The sequence below is a fragment of the Maylandia zebra genome, linkage group LG19 (assembly GCF_041146795.1).
Source record: "Maylandia zebra isolate NMK-2024a linkage group LG19, Mzebra_GT3a, whole genome shotgun sequence".
NCBI lineage: Eukaryota > Metazoa > Chordata > Actinopteri > Cichliformes > Cichlidae > Maylandia > Maylandia zebra.
The window spans coordinates 10,810,489-10,834,739 of record NC_135185.1 but is presented as its reverse complement, the minus strand read 5'-3'; the positions used below and the strand labels follow the sequence as shown (position 1 = coordinate 10,834,739).

Genomic DNA, 24,251 nt, shown 5'->3' with positions numbered 1-24,251 from the left:
GTTTAGTGGAGATTTGTCACTTGTTCAGGTTTACAGAGGAGCACACTAACACACAGGCGGTCACATGGTGGTGAAGACATACAGTGTGCGAGACGACTCGGAGACGATCAGAGGGCCAAAGGGTGTCGGCGTGCCTCTGTGCTCGACTCTAACCTTGCACTGCGCTGTGATTGTGTGCAGCTATCGGTACATGCCAGGACTAGCAATGTGCCTGAGGGGCGGCAGGAACTGAGCCTGATGCAGCTCTTCCGGGATTTCTCCTGCTGCGGAGCAGAGAGGGTCAAGGCACTTTCTCTCATAACGCCCACGTCCACCATTGCACAACCAGGTTTCACTATGAGTTCTAACAAAAATAGACATTTGGACATGTTCCCACAATCCTCAGCAGCCCGGCCTGATTGCTAATACTGATCTGAGTTTTCTGGGTAGTATCTTATATGCTGCACCTACAGAATGTTGCATTAACTAGAAGTCAAACACAGATGATCTCATTGTAAGTAACCCAGTTACCAGGCTGTCTGACAGCTCTGCAACGGGAAGTCTTTTGTTTTCCGTCTGACCCTGAGGTTTCCATGGAGACGCTCATTTCATGTGCTTGTATCAGTCCTCGGCGAGGCTTTGTTCTGAAAATATCTGGCATTAAAACTCCCAGCTGAATGCCCTCTAATCTCACAGGGTTGATATTTGTTTGATGCCCTCGCTGTGGCTTCCCTCTATTTTTATATCTGAAGGTCAGTTGTTAAGACATGCAGCCTCCGTGGAGGAGAGGTCACAGACCCACGCTGCTGCTGCTCTGTGAGGCTGTCTTCTTTTAAACAAAAACATGAAATATTATACGGTTTGACTAAAAAGACCTTTATATATATGAGCAAAGATGGAAGATATTCAAAGAATACTGTAACAGTGCAGTGCTTTAGCGACCAATATAAAAGCCCGTTCAGGAAGAAGTAAATGCTCCTTTCTCCATGTTAAAAGCTTGTAACTGAAACATCTTCAAACACAGTTATCTCTGAGTCTTTTCCTCGCAGTATGAAGCACCGTGAGATCAGTTGTAAACTGTGTTACATAAATGTAATGGGACTGAACTGATCTGACAGAGCTCTGTCATTTTGTATAGATGAGCTCAGAGAGCATGGCTCATTCACCTGCCTGTATATGTTCTGCCACGTGCACGCTGCAGGGTTTGAGTGGGAACATAATGAGAAGTCGGGAATTAATCAAGCTGAACATTCAAACGCTGAAATTCATCTTTCTGTTCAGGATTGCAAATGAATAACTGTAGTTATCAATAAATATAAAGCAATAATTATGTTCTAGCATTAAAAATATCATTTTGATTAGAGAGCTTGTGCATACTGGTGGATTAGCCCAAACAGAAACATGAGACATGACTTTGGTAATTACCAGTGCTGTTGATTCGGGGCAGATGTGGCATAAACACAGTGTAAGAAATCTGTACTGTACTGTATCTCATGCAGCGAAAGCCTCTTGGATTTGTTTTCACATTTTTTGATGTTAGCGGTCATTCCGTTGACAGGTTGGTGAATGCTTTGAATATATTTTCAGTGTTTTAGTTTTAAAGACGCTCAGCTGTGAGCTGCATCTCTGATGTGGAATGATGCCATGCTTTGGCTACCCGGGATGAGCCCAGCCATCCAGGACCTCTACGGGCTTTTTCCTCCATACGTCTTAGTGTGGGGACGTCACGGCTGACCCTCTGCAGGTTGTACCCACTGTCACAAAGTTTTCGCAGATCTCATTATTTCTGTATTATCACATATGAATTATACCGAAGCGGTCTTTTTAGTAGGGGTGTGTGTGTGTGTGTGTGTGTGTGTGTGTGTGTGTGTGTGTGTGTGTGTGTGTGTGTGTGTGTGTGTGTGTGTAATGCTTATATGAGCTTACAGATGTTACATGCACATGGACTTATATTTGACCCCCCGCGGTCCCCCCTCACACGGATCATGTGCAGGAATGCTGTGTCCAGCGCGCGCGCACAGCAGATGGAGGCACGCGCCGTTGAGTGTGGGGTTAACGCCGACCGATGAGGGCGTGGTCTGGGTCAATAATAACCACCTCGCTCCAGCCAGCTGTTCCTCGAATAAATAAAGACAACAAAAATCAACATCCGGAGTGCTCGTGGAGGTGGGAGCCTATCACTGCGGTCCTCTGCTCCAGCTTGGACGCGCGCATCGGCTCTCCGCACTTTCCACCGGAGGAAATTACACGTCCACGGCTGATCTGAAGGAGGTGTGACTTGAGATGACTGTTTGATCGTCCCCCTGCCTCGCCTCCGCCGCGGAGCTCCGGCACATTTTACAGGATGAGCGGATGAAACGGCAGCCCGGAGTGTCCGGAGGTAGAAATAAAGGTGACCGTGAATCGGAATCGACCGTGAGGTGAACTCGTCCCGGGGAGCTCAGGCTCGCAGCTTCATCGGGACTGTCTTACGTAACTGAGCTTTGTGCAGGGACGAGCAGGGAAAGCGCTGGTGTCGAGCTGTTGATCACAGCCAGAAAACGAAGGTAGGTCGCAGTTTACCGAGAACGCGCAAAAATCCATGCTTTGATTTCACATTGTGTTGCAATTACACGAAAACGCTTTAAATCCGACTCAGTTCTAATGAATGAGCAGCTATGGCTCGTTCGAGCGACGTTATCCTTGAAGGAAACAAACAGGAGTTTTGGACACAATTCCAAAAATCAACGTTTTCCTTCCTATTAAACATTATTTCATCGGAGTGCCACCATATGCGCATGCGTTCTGCATGTGTACAGATTACCACATAGAGAGGACAGGGTGATTATTGCAGTGGGCAGTTTGCAGAAGCTGCATGTCGGGATTACTTGTGTTTCTTTGTTGAGCTGCAGATGTTGCTCAAAGGCTGTGCGTGATGGCAAATCATTACTGGCAGCAAAAGTCTTTTTCCTTCAAATGTTTTCAAGATATTAGAGAAAGGGCGCCCCTTAGAGAGCGAGAAAGTCTTTGCAGCTTCCAGACGGGTTCTTTTTGTTCTAGTCCACTGGATGTTGATTGAATTCCCTCTTTGTTTTCTCCAACTGTAGGTGAAGAGAGAGGAATCCCCTCACAGCTTTGTCCGTCCGCTCAGCATGATCAGTGAGAACGCCGTCTCCCATCACCAGTGAGTACATTGAGATGACTGAGGGCCACAGGCAGGGAGGAGGGGCTGTCACTGTGGAGGCTGATGCCATTCTCCACACGGCGAACTCGGACTTTATCACGCTTACTGACAAAAACAGGAATTTATGTCCAGGGTTCGTCCAGGGATTCCTGCAAGATGAGCCCGGCTTCAGCCCTCCTCCAGGGTTTGAAAAGGAATACCTGCTGGATGGAAGCCTGATGGAGAATAACCACACTGATAACCAGAAAGGTGGCAGCTCGTACATCTCGAGTGCTGATCGGTTTTACCTTTCAGGTGACAAGGAAAGTCCAGAAGCCCCACCTCACACTGGCTCCAATCACATTGCTGGCATGCAGCAAAACTGTGCAGGTGGCGAAATCCCCAACGGCGCCCGAGCTAAAGTGTCCTACAGTGCAGATTCCTCCATACACCTGCCCAGCCAGGCCCAACAGGAAGCCAATCAGCCGGCTCTAAAATCAATCCTGGCGCACAGGGACGGCAGCCAGGAAGCTGGAAACACACAGCCCCACAGTGAGCCCGACTTAGTCATAGAGGTAGGTGGGCAGACGATCAACGCTCACAGGTCTGTCCTAGCTGAGAAGAGTGACTACTTCAAAGCACGGCTGTCACGCAACATCCTGAAAGTGAAGGGTATCAGTTATAAGACTTTGTCCACGTTGATAGACTATGTGTACACTTCAAACATCAGTGTTAGCAAAGACAATGTAGTCGATGTCATCACGGGGGCTAAAATCCTGCAGATCCCCTGTGCCGTCCAGGCAGCTATGGACTCCATGTCTGAACAAATCACGGCGGAGAACTGCTACGAGATCCTCACCATCGCCAAGAAGCAGCGGCTGAGTGAACTGAAGGAGACCGCCTACGGATTCATGAGCGACAACTTCCTCCAGGTCCTCAAAGACCCCGCCGCGTACGGGCGTTTGACGGGATCCGAGAGGGATCTGATTCTGAAGAAGAGAATGGAGGGGAGGAAGACTCTGATGGTTGCAGAGATAAACGACGTGTTCGACAGAGTTGGGAGCCGGCCGCCGAGTCGCTGTGGCAGCCGGCCACAGAGCCCCTTGTCGGTGGGGTCTTTGGAGGAGAACCATATGATTTACCACTTTAACGAGACAGCAAATGACTGGAGACCTTTGACTGCCATGCCCGAGGACGTAAATACTAAAGGCTGTGGGATCTGCACCATGTATAACTACCTGTTTGTGGCCGGGGGAATAAAGGGCTACGGGGACAAAGGCAAGGTTTCAGACAAGGTCTTCTGTTACAACCCTATAACCAACCGCTGGGCCGAGGTCAGACCTCTGAACCAGGCCCGTGCCCAGCTAAAGCTCCTATCTATGGATGGCTATCTGTATGCCATTGGAGGGGAATGTTTGTTTACGGTGGAAAAGTACGACCCTCGAATGGACCGCTGGACGACAGTAGCCCCCTTGCCCAAGGGAGCCTTTGCAGTGGCCCACGAGGCGACCACCTGCAGTGGAGAAATTTACGTATCGGGCGGCTCTCTTTTCTACCGCCTCCTCAAGTACGACCCTAAGAGAGACGAGTGGCAGGAGTGCCCCTACAACAACAGCAGGAAGAAGTCCACCGACATGGTGGCGCTGAAAAGCTTCATCTACCGCTTTGACGTCAGCCGCGAGCAGGGGATCAACGTCTTCAAGTACAACACCATCGTGAAAATGTGGCACGACTGCATGTCGCAGAGGCTCGGGAGTCACTTACCCTTCAGGTGTGCCGTCATCGGGAACTGCATCTACTGCGTGAACAAAAGCCAGACTCTCCAGTTTGTAGTGGAGGAGGAGAACGCCTACTTTGTTGAGGAGACGCTGAGGGCACCTCTGGAGGCGAAAGGCGTTCTTTTTCCGTTTGTTCTCACTTTGCCCGAAAAGCCTGAAAGAGTTGCGTAGCGTGTCTGTGCGTGTGTGTGTGTGTGTGTGTGTGTGTGTGTGTGTGTGTGTGTGTGAGAGAGAGAGAGAGAGAATAACACAATAAATGTGTCATAGTAAGCCTGCAATAAGCAGAAGACCTTATGTACACTCTTCAATGTCAGCTTCCTATCTCAGTGTCTCATTGCCTGCTTGCAATCGAATGTGTGTATTTGCATGGCGCAGTAATGCATCTGCAGGGTCGAGCCTTAAAAACAAACCTTTTTTTTAATGTTGAACGAATGCAACGATATTAGTTTCTGCAGATAATGACACGATGAAAGTGATTAATTTGTGCGCTAATATTTTGTTTGGTGACTTTTTTGTAGTTTTAGATATTACTGTATTAACTAGCTGACCTGTGACTGGTAACATAAGCGAGTGTTTTATTGATGGAAGCTGGAAGCTGTTCTAGTGCGCTTTATGAACGACACACACAGGTTCTATGCAACGAGTGCTTCTGCTGTAATGCTGTTTGTAGTTATTGTGAGTGGAATCTGGAAGAAGTGTAGTTCTCTTCAAACACCAAGTTTTCGAAACCACCCCAATAAGGTCCCCGCCACACTAAAGCTAAAGCTTTATATTTATAAATCAGAAATTGAAGCCATTATGATCAAATATGTATAAATTACATGTATCTATTTTGCATATGGTGCATACTCTACATTTAGCCAAAGATAACTACCCCGTCAGGCTCTATTAAAACCAACACACTAACTTTTCTTTTTTTGTTTTTCTTTTTTTTTTAAAGGATTTCACTACTTTTGTCACTACAGGAAAAACCTAAAGCAATAGCATTCCTGCACAGCACACAGGCCTGTGGTTTGCTGCTCACAGGCAGGTTCAGGAAAGTTTAAGGATGCAGGTTACTCCCCGTGCACAAAGACCCTCTGCTACAGCTTTGTATTCACATGCCAGCTGATTACTTTAATTCATGCTTAGCTTTCAGGTCAAAGGTCAGATCTGACACTACATTGCCTTCAGTCAGTCTAGTAAAAAGGAGATCCTGATGATTCTGCACCAACGCTAATAAGCCATGTTGTTCTTGCATCTGTGCACGTGAATACACACGCTACTCTTCTTTTGGACATTTTACAGCATTCGTGGTTGCTTCAGTAACACAGTGGGTGTTTTGTACGGAAGCCAGTGCTGATATATTCCTAAAATCGAACTGCTTTTGATAATGTTTGTAGAAGTGTCTCTGAGCAATCAGTGCGACTCAGACAAAAATGGATGTGGTCTTGATATTTGGACGGCTGGAACCTGTAGATTTTGTGAATTTATGTGGGGGGTTTGGTAGTTTTGAATCTGCTGCTGTGATGATCGGTGAATTAATGCAACACAAGGCAACGGCTTCCTGTTCATGGCATTTGGAGTGGGCTGAGAAACGAGCTGTGGGATAATGTATATCAGAACTAAGTGCTTCAAATAAAATATTTTATGTCTGAAACTGATCTGGTGTTTTGAATATGTTTCTGTGGTGATGGGGAAGGGCGCCAGCCTCCTGGTTAATCTCACATGGAGCTACACTGCCATCTTGTGGACACTGCTGTAATAGCACCAAATCTATGACCTTTGGAGCAGTGGTGGGGAACAGTTCTGCAGGTTTTGGATAAAACCATGGTCAACACAAATTGGATTAGTTCATTACCAGGCCTCTGGAGAACTTGAAGATATGTTGAGGAGGTCATTTAACCATTTGAATCAGCTGTGTTGGATCAAGGACGCATCTAAAACCCCCACCCCGGCCTTACAGGAAACCCTGTGTTATTATTTTAGGCTTATATAAATGTATCTAAATTTCCATCACCTTCAGATTTCATCATAATTCAGTTATTACTGAACGACCTACAAACTTAATTCTCAATATAACAGGAAGTGTTGAATATATTTATGACAATTTACCATCTTTTTATATTATTAAACCTTATCAAGAGGTTTTTCCATGTTAATATTGTTATTAAACAAAGCAACAGTGATATGCCTGTTTGTATTCACGAGTATTAAAAAAACACTGATGCAGTGTGTGTATAATTTTAATGTCATATAAATAATCTGTGGTCAGGATCCAGTTTAAATTTTCTGACTTGTTTTTAAGAGTCTCCACAGTTTGGTTCTCCTTTACCTGACAACCCGACGATCCTACCCGAGCCTGAGGTCTGCGAACTGGCTGCTCTTAGATATTTGTAGATCCGGGCTTGAAAGCAGAGGTGATCGAGCCTTTTCAGTGGTGGCTCCCAATCTTACCTGTTCACATCAGAGCCCTCCAGTCTTTCACTCACTTTAAAACACTAGCTGAGTGGACTGTCTTGGCTGTTATTATGCAAACGTAGTCTTTAAAATTGTTTTATTTGAGTTTTATTGTTTATGTAGTGACAGTTATATATATAGTGTATATTTGCTAGTGTATATTTTGGTCAACATAGGTTATTTAAAATGCGCTACAGAAATAACTCTGACTGGACTCGACTTACAGGACACATAGAATTTGCTTCTGTGGTTTGGGGGGTTTTGTCAAAGTTGATGAAATTACGAATCCAGAAAAGTACCAGCAGATTGTGATCCACCATGCAGGTAACCCCTGCACAGCATAGCAATGATCCCAAACACACTGCTGATGCAATAAAAACATTGCCGAACAGGAAAACACGGAATGGAAAAGCAGTGTACATCCAGAGAGGAGCTTGAGATTATCCTTCAAGAAGTCCGGGGAGCTATTCGAGATGACTGCTTAAAGAAATCTACCTAAGATGGTTCAGGCTGCGCTGAAGAATAAAGGTGGTCATAGAATATTTCAAAGCTGTTAGAAATGCAGAAACGTCATGCATGTTTTCCCATGTTTCACTAAATCACTGCAACTATTTCAGATTTTTCTACCAAAATGTGAAGAAACGAGGGATGACTGAAGACTTCTCCACATCACTGAAACCATAAGAGCAATTAAAAATTAAATAATAAAAAATAACAGGAAGAGGAAATGCCTCTACGTGGTGGGAACAACCCGAATGAGCTGATGATAATTTACCAACTGCTCGCAGCAGATGGCCCCGCCCCTTCCTGAGCCTGGTTCTGCCGGAGGTTTCTTCCTGTTAAAGGTTTTTCCTTCCCACTGTCACCAAAATGCTTGCTCATAGGGGGTCATCTGATTGTTGGGTTTTTCTGTGTGTATTATTGTAGGGTCGACCTTACAGTATAAAGCGCCTTGAGGTGACTGTTGTTGTGATTTGGCGCTGTGTAAATAAAACTGAATTGAATAAAACATTTTACTCGTGAAATGAGGGGACATTTTATCATTCTACATAAAATATTATGAAACAGATGAAATACAATACAGTACACATATACTGCATCAATAAACACAGCTTACAAGTTACAGTGTACTGTGGTCCACTTAAAACTCCAAACAGCACCAGCATGTGGACATGTGCTGAGAAAAGCTCAAATCAAAATCCAATTATCTGGTACATTTATAGATATACCAATGCATGTCTGGAGGTGTGTCTCCTGTGCCCAGCCTGTCCCTGTAGATCAGGAGTGGGGACCTCCAGGCCTCGTGGACCTGCAGGTTTTAGATCTCACCCTGGATCAGCACACCTGGCACAAATGATCAGTTCATTAGCAGGCCTCTGGAGAACTTCAAGACATGTTGAGGAGGTCATTTAGCACTTTAAATCAGCTGTGCTGGATCAAGGACACATCTAAAACCTGCCAGACACCAGCCTTCAAGGCCTGGAGTCCACCTGCTGTAGGGCCTGGTTCCATTGGAAGTCTTATCCTGCTGAAATGGAGTTCTTCCTCGCCGATATCGCCAGTTGCTGCTCGTGTTTTTGTTGTGTCAGAGCAACCTGTAACGTGGTTTAAGAGCATGAACCAAAGGACGTCACCGCTGTGTTACTTCCACATGAATCAAAGCAGGGTCATCAGTAACATAAATGGGTCAAAGACATGTTGTTTATATGCACAATCAACAAAACAACAATAATTTTTGCCTTCATTTATATAAATGAAATCCAGAGTTTGGGTGGGAGTAAATAAATATTTTATGCATTTAAATTTTATCTGTGGCGAAATATTGGTGATTGTTCTGTTTTTTTGGCATTTTAATAATTTCTTTCATAATGTTTTTGGATGGACTGATGGACTGAGTTCAATTCCAACACCAGGCCGGGGTCTTTCTGTGTGGAGTTTGCATGTTCTCCCCGTGTTTGCGTGGGTTCCCTCCGGTTACTCCGGCTTCCTCCCACCATCCAAAGACATGCAGCTTGTGGGGATAGGTTAATTGGATAATCCAAATTGTCACTAGGTGTGAATGTGCGAATGAAAGTGAGTGCGAATGGTTGTCTGTCCCTGTGTGTTGGCCCTGCGACAGACTGGCGACCTGTCCAGGGTGTACCCTGCCTCTCGCCCTATGACAGCTGGGATAGGCTCCAGCGCCCCCCGCGACCCTGAAAAGGATAAGCGGAAGCGAATGGAGCGAATGGAATGTTTTTCCATATTTTGGATGAAATTGGTTCACATTTCTCTTGAAATTCGCTCTGTCGGCACTGGAGGGCAGTGTGAGCCTGATGAAAACCAAGCTTTTTCCTGCCGTGCCTGAGCTGCTGCTGGACTGTCACAGCTGCTTTACAAGCAGGTTGGGCTGCAGCCAGAACAAGTAGCCCCTCGTGTGTAGTTCACTTAAAATTGGATTTACCAACAATGCATAAGAAACCTACAATTAGATACTATCATCTGGAAGGCTCAAACAGGTTTGGCACGACTACTTACTTATATAAGAAAATCCTGCATTACCTGTGGGCCTGCTCCACCTTTAGGGCGGAACCGTGTCAGAAATGTAATAATGTGGTTAGAGAACCGGCTGATGCGTCGTTTGGGCTGTTGGTTGCTAAAACCTCTAATACCAAATGACGTTTGGCTCATTTATTGTCTCATCTGAGTTAACTGCGCAACGAATAGATGTTAGTTTCAGGGCTATAATAAAGCTGGTCTGAGAGGGAACTAGATGTTCTTCAGGGATCTGTTCCCAAGCTTTAGAAAATCTAGTTCATGACAGAGAGATAAAAAAAAAAGAATAATTTATATAAATGTATAGCTTCATAGTTACACAATTAAAATCATCTGCAACTCAGCAAAAATGTAAGTTGTTACTTCAGTTTATTTTTTAAACGTATTTTTACAGAACGCTATTATTTTATTAATTCCTGTTTCAATGTAGCATTACTTTGGAGATCATCCCTGGCTACTGGCTAATGTAGCTAATAAACAGTGTTTGCTAGGTTCAGGGCTGTCATAGACTGATTACTTAAAGGTTAACATTAACTTTGCTTTAACAGCTTGTAATCGGTCAAAATGCTAGTTACACTTCATTAGGTGCATCTGTTCAACGGCTCTTCGTGTTCAGCCATGCAGACATGGTCACAACAAGCTGCCGAAGTCCAAATGGAGCCTCAGCTTGGAGAGGAAGGGCCTGAGTATTTTAAAAACTGCTGATCTGCTGGGATTTTCTCACACAACCAGAGAACTGAGAATGACCCGCTGTCTCAGGGAAGGACAGCAAACTAAGGCTACAGTTCACATGGACATTGCTTTCAGATGCTTGATTTCTGCTGCAACTTTCAGAGGGTAGGTTCAGATGTTGGTGTAAATACCATGAAAGAATGGCTCCATCCTGCCTTGTATCAGCAGTTCAGGCTGCTGGTGGTGTGAAGGTGTGGGGGATATTTCCTTGACACACTTAGGGCCTCTTAGTACCAACTGAGCATCGTTTAAACACCACGGCTTTATAACCACAGTACTTATCTTCTCTTAGTAGCATAACGTGCCATGTCACAAAGCTCAGACTGTTTCAAAATGGTTTCTTGAACATGACAATGAGTTCAGTGTACCCTAATGGCTTCCACTACAACCAGATATCAGTCGAATTAAGCACCTTTGGGATGCAGTGGAACGAGAGAGATTCTCATCATGGATGCAGGCGACAAATCTGCAGCAGCTGTGTGAAGCTCTCTGTCAATATGGACCAAAATCTCAGAGGAATGTTTCCAGCAGCCTGTTGAATCTGTACCATAAACAATTACAGCAGGTCTGAAGGCAAAAAGTCCAACCTGGTACCAGCAAGGTGTAACTAATGAAGTGGCTGGTTAGACTATGTCATGGTCCTGAGTTCTGCTTCATGTTTTCACTGTAGTGTTAAGTTTTTTGGAAAAGGGTTATATTTTAGCTTTATTGTCTAAAACTTTTGAATTTTAAATTAAAAATGATGATGTTCTTTGGATTTAGGCAACGCAGTGGTTAGCACTGCTGCCTCACAACAAGAATGCTTTGAATCCACCTGTGTTATCCCTGGATGAACGACCTGTCTGGGGTGTAACCCGCCTCCCCATCTCCCCCAACTCTTACCTGTGCTTACCTGAGACAGTGTGTCATTCTCAGTTCTCTGGTTGTGGATACATGGAAAAGGAGGAAGGAGGGATGGACAGATGGATAAATGGTAAATGGCCTGTATTTATATAGCGCTTTACTAGTCCCTAAGGACCCCAAAGCGCTTTACATATCCAGTCATCCACCCATTCACACACTGGTGATGACAAGCTACATTGTAGCCACAGCCACCCTGGGGCGCACTGACAGAGGCGAGGCTGCCGGACACTGGCGCCACCAGGCCCTCTGACCACCACCAGTAGGCAACGGGTGAAGTGTCTTGCCCAAGGACACAACGACCGAGACTGTCCAAGCCGGGGCTCGAACCGGCAACCTTCCGATTACAAGGCGAACTCCTAACTCTTGAGCCACGATCGGATGGACGGACAGACAAACAGACGATGGGTGGACAGATGGACAGACGGATGGACTGATGGATGATTTGACGGATGAATGGACAGACGGACGGACGTACAGACGATGAATGGATGGATGGACGGACGGATGGACGATGCATGGATGGATGGATGGACGGACGGACGATGCATGGATGGATGGATGGACGGACGGACGGACGGACGGACGGACGATGCATGGATGGATGGACGGACAGACGGACAGACGATGGATGGATGAATGGATGGACAGACGGACAGATGATGGATGGATGAATGGATGGACAGACGGACAGACAGATGATGGATGGATGGATGGACAGATGGACGGACAGACGATGGATGGATGGCTGGATAGATGGATGGATGGACTGATGGACAGACGATGGATGGATGGATGGAAAGACGGACAGACAATGATGGATGGACAGATGGATGGATGGACAGACAGATGATGGATGGATGGACAGACGGACGAACGTACAGACGATGAATGGATGGATGAATGAATGGATGGACAGACGGACGGACAGACGATGGATGGATGGACAGACGGACGGACAATGATGGATGGACTGATGGATGGATGGACAGACAGATGATGGATGGATGGACGGATGGATGGATGGATTGACGGATGAACAGACAGGCGATGGACGGACGGACTGACGGACGGACAGACGATGGATGATGGACGGACTGACGGATGGGTGGACTGACAGACGATGGACAGACGGACGGACAGACGATGGATGGATGGATGGACGGACTGACGGACGGACAGACGATGGATGGATGGATGGACAATGGATGGATGGACTGACGGATGGATGGATGGACGATGGATGGACAGACAGACAGATGATGGATGGATGGATGGATTGACGGATGAACAGACAGGTGATGGACGGACGGACAGACGATGGACGGACGGACAGACAGACGATGGACGGACGGACAGACGATGGATGGATGGACGGACTGACGGATGGGTGGACGGACAGACGATGGACAGACGGACGGACAGACGATGGATGGATGGATGGATGGATGGACGGACAGACAATGATGGATGGATGGATGGATGGATGGATGGATGGATGGATGGATGGACAGACGGGCGGATGGACAATGATGGATGGACTGATGGATGGATGGACAGACAGATGATGGATGGATGGACGGATGGATGGACAGACAGATGATGGATGGATGGAGAGATGGATGGATGGATTGACGGATGAACAGACAGGCGATGGACGGACGGACAGACGATGAATGGACGGACAGACAGACGATGGATGGATGGACGGACTGACGGATGGGTTAACGGACAGACGATGGACAGACGGACGGACAGACGATGGATGGATGGATGGATGGATGGATGGATGGATGGACGGACTGATGGACGGACGGATGGACGGACAGACGATGGATGGATGGACTGATGGATGGATGGATGGACAATGGATGGATGGGGACAGACGGATGGACAGACGATGGACGGATGGACTGACGGATGGGTGGATGATGGATGGACGATGGACGGACTCTGTCAGCTCCTCTTTCCTCTGCCTTTTTGTGTTTTGTTTTGTTTTGTTTTTTTCAGCCAAATAAAGTTTTTATTTTCTGGGCAGCTTTTTAGTGAATATATTAAAAAGGTGGTATCATCTTTGGCGATGGTGTGGTTGGTACGGTTGCTATGGGATGTCCTGTCAATAATCTTTGGCCATAACTTTTAACTGCAGCACTAAAAAACAGAGACCCTTAAATTACTGTTATGTCACACCTTTTTAGCATCTTCCTCTGTCTCCTTTTAAAACACTGTCTCTTTTAGCTTGCAGTAATTCCCCACAGCACACATAAAGGTGGAACCATACTGATCGGGTCTCCTAAATTTCTGAAGCTTCTGGAGCTCGAAGTGTGACACAGGCGCTCACTTGATGAGGTGAGTGAATTCATTTGGCGAGCCGCAGCACGGTTCTGGAAACCTGGTGCGGAGGTAAGCAGCTCGCCCCGCGCCGCAGATGCCTTTAGTTTTCTTATGGAATACTAATTACGTTTGCATAATTGGTTTTAGTCATTTAAATGGGGGAGCTTGTTAAATCTTTTCCCCCTGTTTTCACCTACAGCTAAATTTAGCTAACAAGGTCTGTGTGAATCTGAACTGCTTTGTTCAAAAAACGAGGCATTAGTGGTTTAGACTTCAGAGTGCACTGTCAATTGATCTCACATCTTGAAAGAAAGGAGATAAAATTTTAAATGACTTACAACTGCTTATGTGATAAGCTGCAGGAATGTTTTGTGCTTCGCTGATGAATAGCTTTGAGCAGCCTCTTTCTCTGTAATGGCAGCGAGATGTAAAAAATGTGACATTTTGTTTTTAATTTCCAGTTGATTATCTGTGATTATGTGCTAAAACAGCAAACTCGCACCCCTTTAGAGAGACAGAGTGATAACGTAAAAGGCTGGAAATTGGAATCACCAGAGAAAAGTATGGCCTGAGGAGAAGCATCATGTAATGTGCTTTTCCGTATCCACCCCACACTCTCTCATTTTTGCCATTTGAATATACACAGAATTATTTACACCTTCAAGGCAACTCGACTGAACTGCACATCAGTCAATTAGTAAATCAGAAATTTTCTGTGATTCCAGTTTAGTGTGGAGTCCATGGCTCCCTCCGGTCTGCCCCCCCTCCTCTTTTTAGTCTCCCATCTTGACAGTGACAAATTACTCCTCTGCTTGGCGAGATTGAAAATTAAAAGCATTTAAAGCTGCTCATGCATTTATGCTAATGAGAAATTCAGATATGATTTGCATGCGAAAGAGGCTAGTCGGAGGACTCATCGTTGCCCCAGCCACCTCCATCCCCTGGATTTCTTTAGGCTCTTCATTATTTTTTCCTTTATGTGTGAGCAAAGAGGGAAGTGCGGTGTGTAAACAGTCTGCATGACTGCATTACATACAGGAAATTGCATTGTTACCTAAGAGCCTGAAGTCTTTGTACAGTATTTATGCAGGAGCCTACTATTGCAGCTCCCCCCGTCCCCCTTCCCAGAGCCACTCAGGCAAATTGGGTCATTGTGTCTGGCACTGTCACATCACGCTGCAGGAGGAAACACACCGAACGTAATGACACTCTGCAGCTACTGCTCACGCTGCCTCCTGTCAGCGCTCGCATACAGACTCCTAGCCGCTTACCGGTCTAGCTTTAGCAAGGCAAAGTTTAAAAAACGAACATAATTCTGTGGGCATAAGCTCCTGAAGTCTAATATTAAAATGTTTGTTCAGATGAAAAAGGCTTTGTTTGGTGATAAACACGTGCAGAACACTTTGGATCCGGGAGGATTAAGACTCTGTGCCGATTTGTTTTCCCAGTAAGCTCCATCCATGTCTTCCTCTCCAAATATCAAAGCGTGTGCTTCTTTGAATTTGTTTGTTGCACACTTGCTAAACGATTGTAACCTTGGAAACAAGATGCATTAATGAAGGTGGAAAATGAAATGGGGCTTTAATTTGTTTCAGTGTTCATAGCTAGGTGAAATGGATTAGCTTTGATTGAGGTGTGAGATGAAGAAGCAAAGCGCTGACATGACACTCGTATTTGTCATCATGTCATTTCAAGGAGGATGCTGCAGCAATTATGAATATGGGTACACAGCAATTAAAAGCGCTACTATTCATTAATAATTTTTATATTAATTTTTCAGCGGACGCCGAAATGATTGCCACTGCGCACAAGCTTTCCAATTATGCCGCTTAATTAGAAATGTCAATATTAAGAAATAATTAAACTTGGGAATACATTAAGGTTGTCAGAAATACTTAAAAAGTTATGACCGTCACTCAGACGATGTTTTCTATAATATATTTTGCAATGATTTGTAAATTAAAGATGAGACTTTGATCAATGTGTACGACAAACTGGATACTGGTTACTTAGTTACAGGAACACTCCATCTTTGGTTCGTTTTTTTCTTCAGAGACGACGCTCTCAGAAACGGCGTCTTATTGCGGTAAAGGAGCCTCTGCTTTAGCGCCTGTCCTTCTTGGAGCTGCTCGCTTCTGCAGCCTCGCAGACTTCAGCAGTATACATGAATGTGGACGTCTGTCTTTGAATGCTAAAAATTGAGATAAAAGTCAGACACTCTGAGTCAGTGGGGGGTTTAAAGTCCAAATTAAGCCTGTGTTTACTTCATACACTACCCAGTTTGAGTTCAAGTAGGCCTAATTTTGGTGAGGCGGGGGGGGGGGGGGGATATACGTATATAAGAAATTTGATGATTTAATCAGAATCTAAAACACTTGAAAATCAGTTGAAAGTTGAACAGACTCTAATGATTTTAATTGTGGAATGAACAGCTGCTCTGTAACAGAGTGGTGCTCGGCATAATACACTCTGAATATGGTTGATTCTACTTGGTGTTAAAGGTAAAGACCAATGGCGCCAAATCACAACAACAGTCGCCTGAAGGTGCTTTATACTGTAAGGTCGACCCTACAATAATACATACAGAGAAACACCCAACAGTCATATGACCCCCTATGAGCAAGCACTTTGGCGACAGTGGGAAGGAAAAACTCCCTTTTAACAGGAAGAAACCTCCAACAGAACCAGGCTCAGGGAGGGGCGGGGCCAGCTGCTGTGATTGGTTGGGGTGAGAGAAGGAAGACAGGATAAAGACATGCTGTGGAAGAGAGACAGAGATTAATAACAGATATGATTCAATGCAGAGAGGTCTATTAACACAGTGAGTGAGAAAGGTGACTGAAAAGAAAAATCATGGGAATCCCCCGGCAGCCTACGTCTATTGCAGCATAACTAAGGGAGGATTCAGGGTCACCTGGTCCAGCCCTAACTATATGCTTTAGCAAAAAGGAAAGTTTGAAGCCTAATCTTAAAAGTAGAGATAGTGTCTGTCTCCTGAATCCAAACTGGAAGCAACAGCACTTTTAATTAGAGAATAAAAAAATGAATTTTTCAATAAAGTGCATGTTTGACAGTCCAGGCTCTAAACTAAGCGTGTGAATGTAGTGTGGTTATAGACAAGGATGTTAGCACTGTCGCCTTTCTGTGTGGCGTTTGCATGTCCTCCACGAGTCTGCGTGGTTCCCTCCCACAGTCCAAAGACGTACTCTTTAGGTTAATTAGTGACTCTAACTGAGCCATAGGTGTGAATGAACGCCCGTCTCTCTGTGTTAGTCTTGTGATGGACGGGAATCTGTCCAGGGTGTCCTAGGCTCCACCCCCCCACCCCTCCACCCACATGACCCTTACTTGGATAAACTGTTGATGGATGATTCTAAACATCTAGTACCTGAGTTCTAAAGTACGTCTATCCGGTGTTGCTCTGACAGCTGAGCACATGTGGAGCTGCTCGGTTTGTCTCTCAGCATTAAAAGAAGGAAGCCTTGACTTGCTTGTTTTTATCATGAGAGACAAAGTGGTGTTGAACTGCCTTTGATCATCGGAATAAATTTTCATTCTAATATAGATCTCACAGGTAGCTGCATATTGATGCTAGTAGGCTTAAGGCGGGCTAATAATCAAGTAGAGCCATCACCTGTTGTCTGTGGCGGAAGCTCGCTGAAAGAAAGACTTGAAAGCATTTGTACCTCAAAGCCACGCCAGCCTCTAATGATAGGATCGGTCTTGGCACAGCACGTTGGCCACGTTTCCCTCAAAGCCTTGTGTGACAGCTCTTTAATTGGACTTCTCCATTCTCTCTGTGCTTTAACGTGTTACTATTGCTGGGTTATTGTGCCATAATTACACCACATTTCTTTAAAGCATAATAAAGGCAAGCGAGACAAAGTTGAGCTGAAAGAGCTCCATACCTCTGTGTATGAATGTTCATCTGGACCTTCATATCCCTCTCTGAGAGTCATTCCTTCCTGTAATCAAGTGCTGACTGAGCGCTCATGCATGTAAGAGAATGAGCGAGTCAGACTCAGACTGGTGTCACAGTGAAAGCAATGCTTTTGCCTCCGTCGGGGGATAATTACTAAAACCGTGTCCAATTACCTTTGTGTGTTGTTTGTAGCTCTAAGTGAGCAGAAAAAGGATTTTGCAGAGGTTCTGGGAAAATAATGCTGTCATCACTCTACATAATATCTGTGTGATCCACAAGAGGCTGCACATCTGTCCTTGATGGCTCTGACGTCTCTGTCTGTCCCCTCCGTGTTGCTGTTGTTTCCCCCTGCTGAATACGGAGAGTAAAAAGACCCTTGTGAACCAAAGCCTATATATGAGAAAACAGTGTGTGTGTGCGTGCTGTAGCCCGCGGCTGCAGATTAACCATGAGAGCCAAAGGATCGCCCCGCTTGCTGACAAATGAGAAAAGCCACAGTGGCCCTGGCCAAAGTGACAGGCCAAATGGAAGCAATTCCTCCCGAGGCAGGGGAGAGCAGCTGTGACCAGGGCCTGCTACGCCACTTCTAGATGGGACCCGTCTATGACTGTGCGTCTGCTATAAAGACTCAACCTACGAGACAATTGGCATTTTTCTCCTGGCGGTTCCCGTGAAGCGGTACGTGTCACTGACCCGCGGGAAACCCCATCAGTGGCAGTCGACCTTTACCTGAGGAGGGACTGCGCCGCCTGTTTGTTTTCACCCCGCTCGTCTCTGACCCCCGACTACCAAATGTGTTTGTGAGCATATTACATCGCATATTAATATCTGCCAAGTTGACGCGCCTTCGACAAACACGGTCGTGGGATCGTTCCCTTTGAAGAGGAGCGCCAGGACACGTCAACTCGGCCTGACTTCAGAGCCTCGTGGACGTGTGAGTAATTAACACCGAGCCCTGACGGATTAAACGCTGTCCCTGCTGAGATCGACTGTCTGCCGCCTTTGGCGCAGTGACGTGCTAGACGCGAGATGCTTTCGGGACACGGATGGCAGAGAGGTGTCACGGAGAGTGACACGTGCAAGAGGCCCGGGAAGAACCGTCGATGGAGTCTAGCAGTCCCAGAACATTTAGACAAAAAATACCAGCAGACGTGGAACGAACGGGCCAAAAAAGAGAGTCAGGATTAGACGATAGCTCTGGGTTGGTGGCTATTCCCAGCGCTGTGCTGCTTTCTGCCTCTGGTTCACTCGGGCTGTCTGCCAAGAGATATATCCAAACCTTTCCTTCTCGCCTTCAAATCTCCTCCCTCGCTCTCCCCTCTCACCCAGGGCCAAGTGGATCAGGCTTCACTTCGACACAGCCATCATAATTACTCCGTACCAGAAGAATCAATTACGCCTAAGCACCATTGTTTCCAGAATAGAGCTAAACATTAAAGTTTAACAATCCCAAATTATTAAAAAGTCATGCTCTCAGGGACACATACAGAATATTTACTGTTAACAAATAACTTTATAACTCTGCTCCGAATTATTAATTCATGGCTCGCACTGGCTCAGCAAAACAGTTGTCTAGTGGCTAATTTCTCTGCCTTTATACATTGTTAAATATGCAGCACTTCTTGACTTTTCTATACGAGCGCTTCTGTCAGAGCGTTTGTGAGAAAATCCAAGCCTCAGATTTGTCTGCTGCATGCTGATTGGACCCTTCCAGTTTAACTGATGTTTTGTTTATAGCTGGGGAGATGGATGCACTTTCTTCTGCACGTTATGCTGATGCGGCCTCTGTCGATACAGCCGATCAGCGGCTGTCATTTAAGCCACGTCCTCACGTCGTCCTCGTTTGACTCACGTCTGAGCTAATTAGGCGGATCTGATCGGAGCGCCCATCAGTCGGGCAATCGTCATCATCATTTCCTCAGGCTGAATCTCACCTTTTGGACTTATTTACTTATCAGTGTTCGTGCTGGATGTTGTCAGGCGTCTGCGACGTTGCTGTGAAGCAGGAACATGTTCTCTTAGGCGGCGGCGCAGACGTCTCTCCGTGTACCGCCGTGCGTTACAGGAGCGGTGGATGGAATTAAATGGAGCGGGGGAAGAGCGAGAGTAAGGAAAAGCCAGGCTGCTCTTTTAGCCCCTTTCAGCTGAGTGAATCAAAAACAATGGCAGAGCCTGAAATGGTTCCCAGCTTCAGGAAAAACTCCCCGGGGTCTGTAAATTGGCTCTCAGAAGAGGGGGAAAAACAATTGCCCTTTACCTCTGAGGTTGCATGTCATCTCTCTGAAACTCACTCCTGGGCAGATTAAGGTCAAGTAGACCCCACTTTCCCACCCGCCTCCCCCCCTTCTCTGAAGAGAGCAGACAGAGGGCAAATAAAATGATGACAAGGAGGGATTGAGAGAGAGGGAGTGAGGGGAGAAAGTGGGATTTTGAAGGTCTTTGAGGTTTTACACCCATCCCTGGTGGTTTCGCTCTCTCGCTCCAAGAACTGTGCTGATAATGGCTTCTTGTCAAGGAGGATGAGCCCACCTGCTCTTTGTAAGTCCGTCCTACTGGTTCAAGCTCGCAGCCTCCACATAAATATGAAAAGGAAGGCAGGCGGGAGGTTAGCAGCGGCCCTACGCCGTGCTTCTCGGTGACCCTTTAGTGTAGCTGCAAAGGGTACAATGTGAATAAAAGGACAGCAGAGGACTACATTTTCAAAGAGAGTGTGCCTGGGCAGTAACGTCCCGTTAAGCCTCAGTCAGGTTAACCAGGCCGAGTCCACCTGTTTGGAGACGGCGCTCCCTTCTCCGATACCAGCTCCGTATTGTGTCATCAGGCATTTGCCTGTCGCAGATGATGAATCGGTGAAACTGAAGTGGCAAGACTGCCGATTGTAATTACAGAATCAACTGACACAATTAAGTCTTTTGTTTCAGTGGATCGGCCTGTCAATCAGCAGCGCGCTCCCCACGTTGTCTAACGTGCCGGCGAATAGCATAACATTTTGCTTTCCCGTGTCAAGGGCACGGCGACGAAGTCTGCCGGCAATTAAAGGACTATAATGTGCTGAGTCGAGCGCGGCAACAAAATAGGCAGCAATTTCTTCTTCTCCTGTTGAAAATTATGCTTATCAGGTACCTCGCCTCAGCAAAGGTGAAGGGTCGGCCCGAGCAGGCAGGCAGTATTTCTCCGCATAATTGAGAGAAGTTTGGATTTAATTGTATAATTAATCTTGTCGAATTAAGTTACACAGAAGTCCGACCCCTAAATTAGGCAGTCTGGAATATTTTAAATTGCCTTAATGTGAAATCTGGACCAGAATGCACTTTGTTCTCTCCTGATGGTACGAGCTAAGTTTTTATCCACGACGAACGCTGCATGCTTAAATAACCTGTTAGCAGTTCTTATCACGTTGTTCCTTTATGAATCATTTCCTCACAAAGTAATTGCAATTTCAGAAAGAGGTGGATTTTATTGTATGGCTTATTGTGGGCCAGTCAAGTGAAAATATAAAGACAATTTTCATAGCAGCGCTCATCAAACTGAGTGTGATTTATTATTGTTTTTAACTCTGCATTTTTTACTCTCTCTGAGCAGAGTGATAGCACTTTTATAATCTATTGTTGTTATCATTTTTCTAACTTAAGGCATTATGAAAGCAATCAAGATTGCTGAATGTGGAGGAGCATTGTGTGCAACATTCAACCTCAGAGCTCCACCTTGTCTGGCACTAACATCAGCACAAAAACTGCACCGGGAGCTTCGTGGCGCGAGTTTTCCTGGCTGAGCAGCTTCTGCAGGGGTGATGTGGAGGGTAGCAGTACTTTAGTTTCATTAGCTGGGACTACTGTGTTTGGGGGAAGGCCTCGTAGAGGACTGGCAATGGTTCCCGGGCCGGGCAGATCCCCGTGCACTAGTGAGAAGTGAATGAAAGGAAGAAGAGAAGAAAGGAGGAGGGGGGGGCATGAAAGCGAGAACAGCAGGTATTGGTTATATAGCCTGAGGCCGGAAGGGGCGTGAATGAGGCGTGGTCCGCTCCTGAAATTCAGAAAATATTTCCACTTATGTATTATATTTTGATCTTTGATCTAAAGGGGTCCGGACCAGTGAGACTCCCCTTTCTGTATACAGGGGTGGGCAACTCCAGGCCTGGAGGGCCGGTGTGCTGCAGGTTTTAGATCTCACCCTGGGTCAACACACCTGAATCAGATGATTAGTTCATTCCCAGGCCTCTGGAGAACTTCAAGACATGTTGACGAGGTCATTTAACCACGTGAATCAGCTGTGTTGGATCAAGGACACATCTGAAACCTGGAGTTGGACACTCCTGGTTTAAAAGCAGGAATAAATAAATGTGTAGAATTAGAGAAAAGTGCAAACTTTTGTTTATTTAATAGTTGGGAATGGCAGTGGTGAGGTCTCTATCAGCAGGAAAAGCTGCACAACTTATGAAAATGCAAAATTTATGCTCTTCACATTTTTCAAAGCCATCCAGTGGGGCTGGATTGGAGACTTTTCTGGGCCCGTTGTGGTCCCCGGGCCTTTTGTTTGACACCCCTGCTCTGCAGTGTCCCCGTCATGATGCGATAATAAAGCTTTATTGCAAACTCTAAACAGTGAATGCATCTCCTGGTATCAGTCAGATAATCTTGTTTGGAGTCACAGTGAAGAGTGCGTCTCACAGCAGTGTCTCTCCACAGACTTTCTAGAGATTAGAAACACTTGAGAGGAGATGGGTTGGGGGGGCCACAGGGGGGATAAAGTTGTAGAGTTGCATGGTGAGGATCAGCGAACTGACTATAATCTGCGATGTTTATTGCACGAATGCGAGCGTCATGAGCAAAGTTTTGTGGATGCTCTAAATATGAGCTGATGTTCTTGTGCTTATTTTGCTGCAGATATTTTGCGTACACATATTTCTGTGTGTTATTTTGCATCCGTTCAGTTGACTGAACTCTAATGACAACATTTCTATTTACCGCGCCGTGGAAATGAGACTGCACGTCCGATCGTCTGCTGCCTAGAAAGCGGGAGGCCCCTAGGGTATTTGCCAGCATAATTCTCATCTTAACACAACGATCTTACTCTGCTGCCGTTGTCAGATTTAGTAACGGCAGAGGCACGAGAGGAGCCGGTAGGAAAAAGTCTCCTTCGGCGTGTTCGAATGTGCATGTGAGCTTTCAGAGGGCGCTCCTTCATGTCCGTGACGTACGACTGTTTCTGTGTAGATGGCATCTCAGGGAGAGAAACTCTACCCCGACACAGCGCTGCTGTCACCCAGAATACAGATGGAGGATGTGCCCTTGTGCACTTTACCTGAAGTACATGCTTACATAGATGGCTCTATTCTGCACTGCTGTGTGTGTCTTTTCTATCTAGTGCAGTTTTTGCAAGCGTGCCACTGCAGCAGAGTATTCTGGAGTGCGATTATTTCTGGTGTCTCAGTTTCTCTTTGTCACCATGCGTTACCAAACTGAGGCAGGCTTCTCTACAATAAACCTGTTTCTGGTTTCTGGCAGAATTTTACACTCGCGGTTCAGAGGCTTACCTTCCAGTCCCTGCAGAGAACATGAGGATAGCATTAATGCACAGTGGGAGAATGCTCTCAGACTACAATCCCAGCCTCCAAGACTCAACATATTTAACCTTTAATCTGAATGCTCCCGTGATATTTTGCAACGCTCCATTGCAGCACGCTGTTGTGAAACTGAGCTTAGCTGCTTTTTTAGGACTCTGTGCTTTATTTGTCTTCTCCTCTTTTCCCAGTCCATCTTTGATTGTTCGAGGAAATCTTGTGAAATGCAAATGGGGCCAAACAGAATGTAATTGCTGCTCTGCGATGATTACGACGGAGAACTAATGATGTCTCAACACCGGGGTCAGGTAGGGTTTAATTAGAGGAGGCACAATCAGTGTCACTCCAGACTTGTGCTCTCCTGTTCCCGGTGCCTGCCTGGTCCTGTGCCAGCGAGCTCTCCAACAGACTCGGGGGGAAGAGTTGCTGATGTGAAAAGAGAAAAGGGACAGAAATTATTGCGGCTATGTTCTTTTGTTCGGAACAAGGCCGGTTTGGAAATGGAGCCCCGTAAGAAGCATCGGCCTGTCTGCAGATAAAGGTGGAGGTTAATGAAGGAGCAGAATGGAAAAGGTTGCCTTTGGTGCTCCTGAAAACACGGCTCCTCTGGGAGAGAAGCCCGGCGATGTGTTTTGCTAAACCCGTGCACTGCACGGTGTGCACTCGTGCTAACCTCGGTAGCAAAATGCAACATCTCCCACGCCTTTCGCTGCGATCGTAAATTATTGTTCAGTAGGAATATGTTGTGCAACTGAGCAAATTACTGAAACAAGAAGACCAGATTGGACAGATGAGTGAGACCAGCCAAGGAGAATAACTGTGGCCAAAATTCCTGATTATCCAATCAGCACTCCAAAAACATCAATTCCATCTTGTCAATAGATAATTAAGAGGGATAATTGGCTGGCTGCACTCTGGGCAGACATGCAC

General features: G+C 46.0%; 2 protein-coding genes across 2 annotated transcripts in view; both read left to right on the top strand.

Moving 5' to 3' along the window:
• Nucleotides 1-1,896: 1,896 nt before the first annotated feature.
• Nucleotides 1,897-6,542, top strand: kbtbd11 (kelch repeat and BTB (POZ) domain containing 11). The gene is made up of 2 exons (XM_004566500.5): nucleotides 1,897-2,525; nucleotides 3,066-6,542. The coding sequence occupies exon 2, from the start codon at nucleotides 3,157-3,159 to the stop codon at nucleotides 5,068-5,070; it is 1,914 nt and encodes a 637-aa protein (XP_004566557.2). The 5' UTR covers nucleotides 1,897-2,525; nucleotides 3,066-3,156; the 3' UTR covers nucleotides 5,071-6,542.
• Nucleotides 6,543-9,699: 3,157 nt separating this feature from the next.
• LOC101481705 (AT-rich interactive domain-containing protein 1B) overlaps nucleotides 9,700-24,251 on the top strand; it is a 188,856-nt gene continuing 174,304 nt past the window's right edge. Inside the window, exons 1-2 of the mRNA XM_076877232.1 lie at nucleotides 9,700-9,836; nucleotides 13,751-13,854. The gene's annotated coding sequence lies outside the window, so the exon portion shown is untranslated. The remainder of the gene's footprint in view (nucleotides 9,837-13,750; nucleotides 13,855-24,251) is intronic.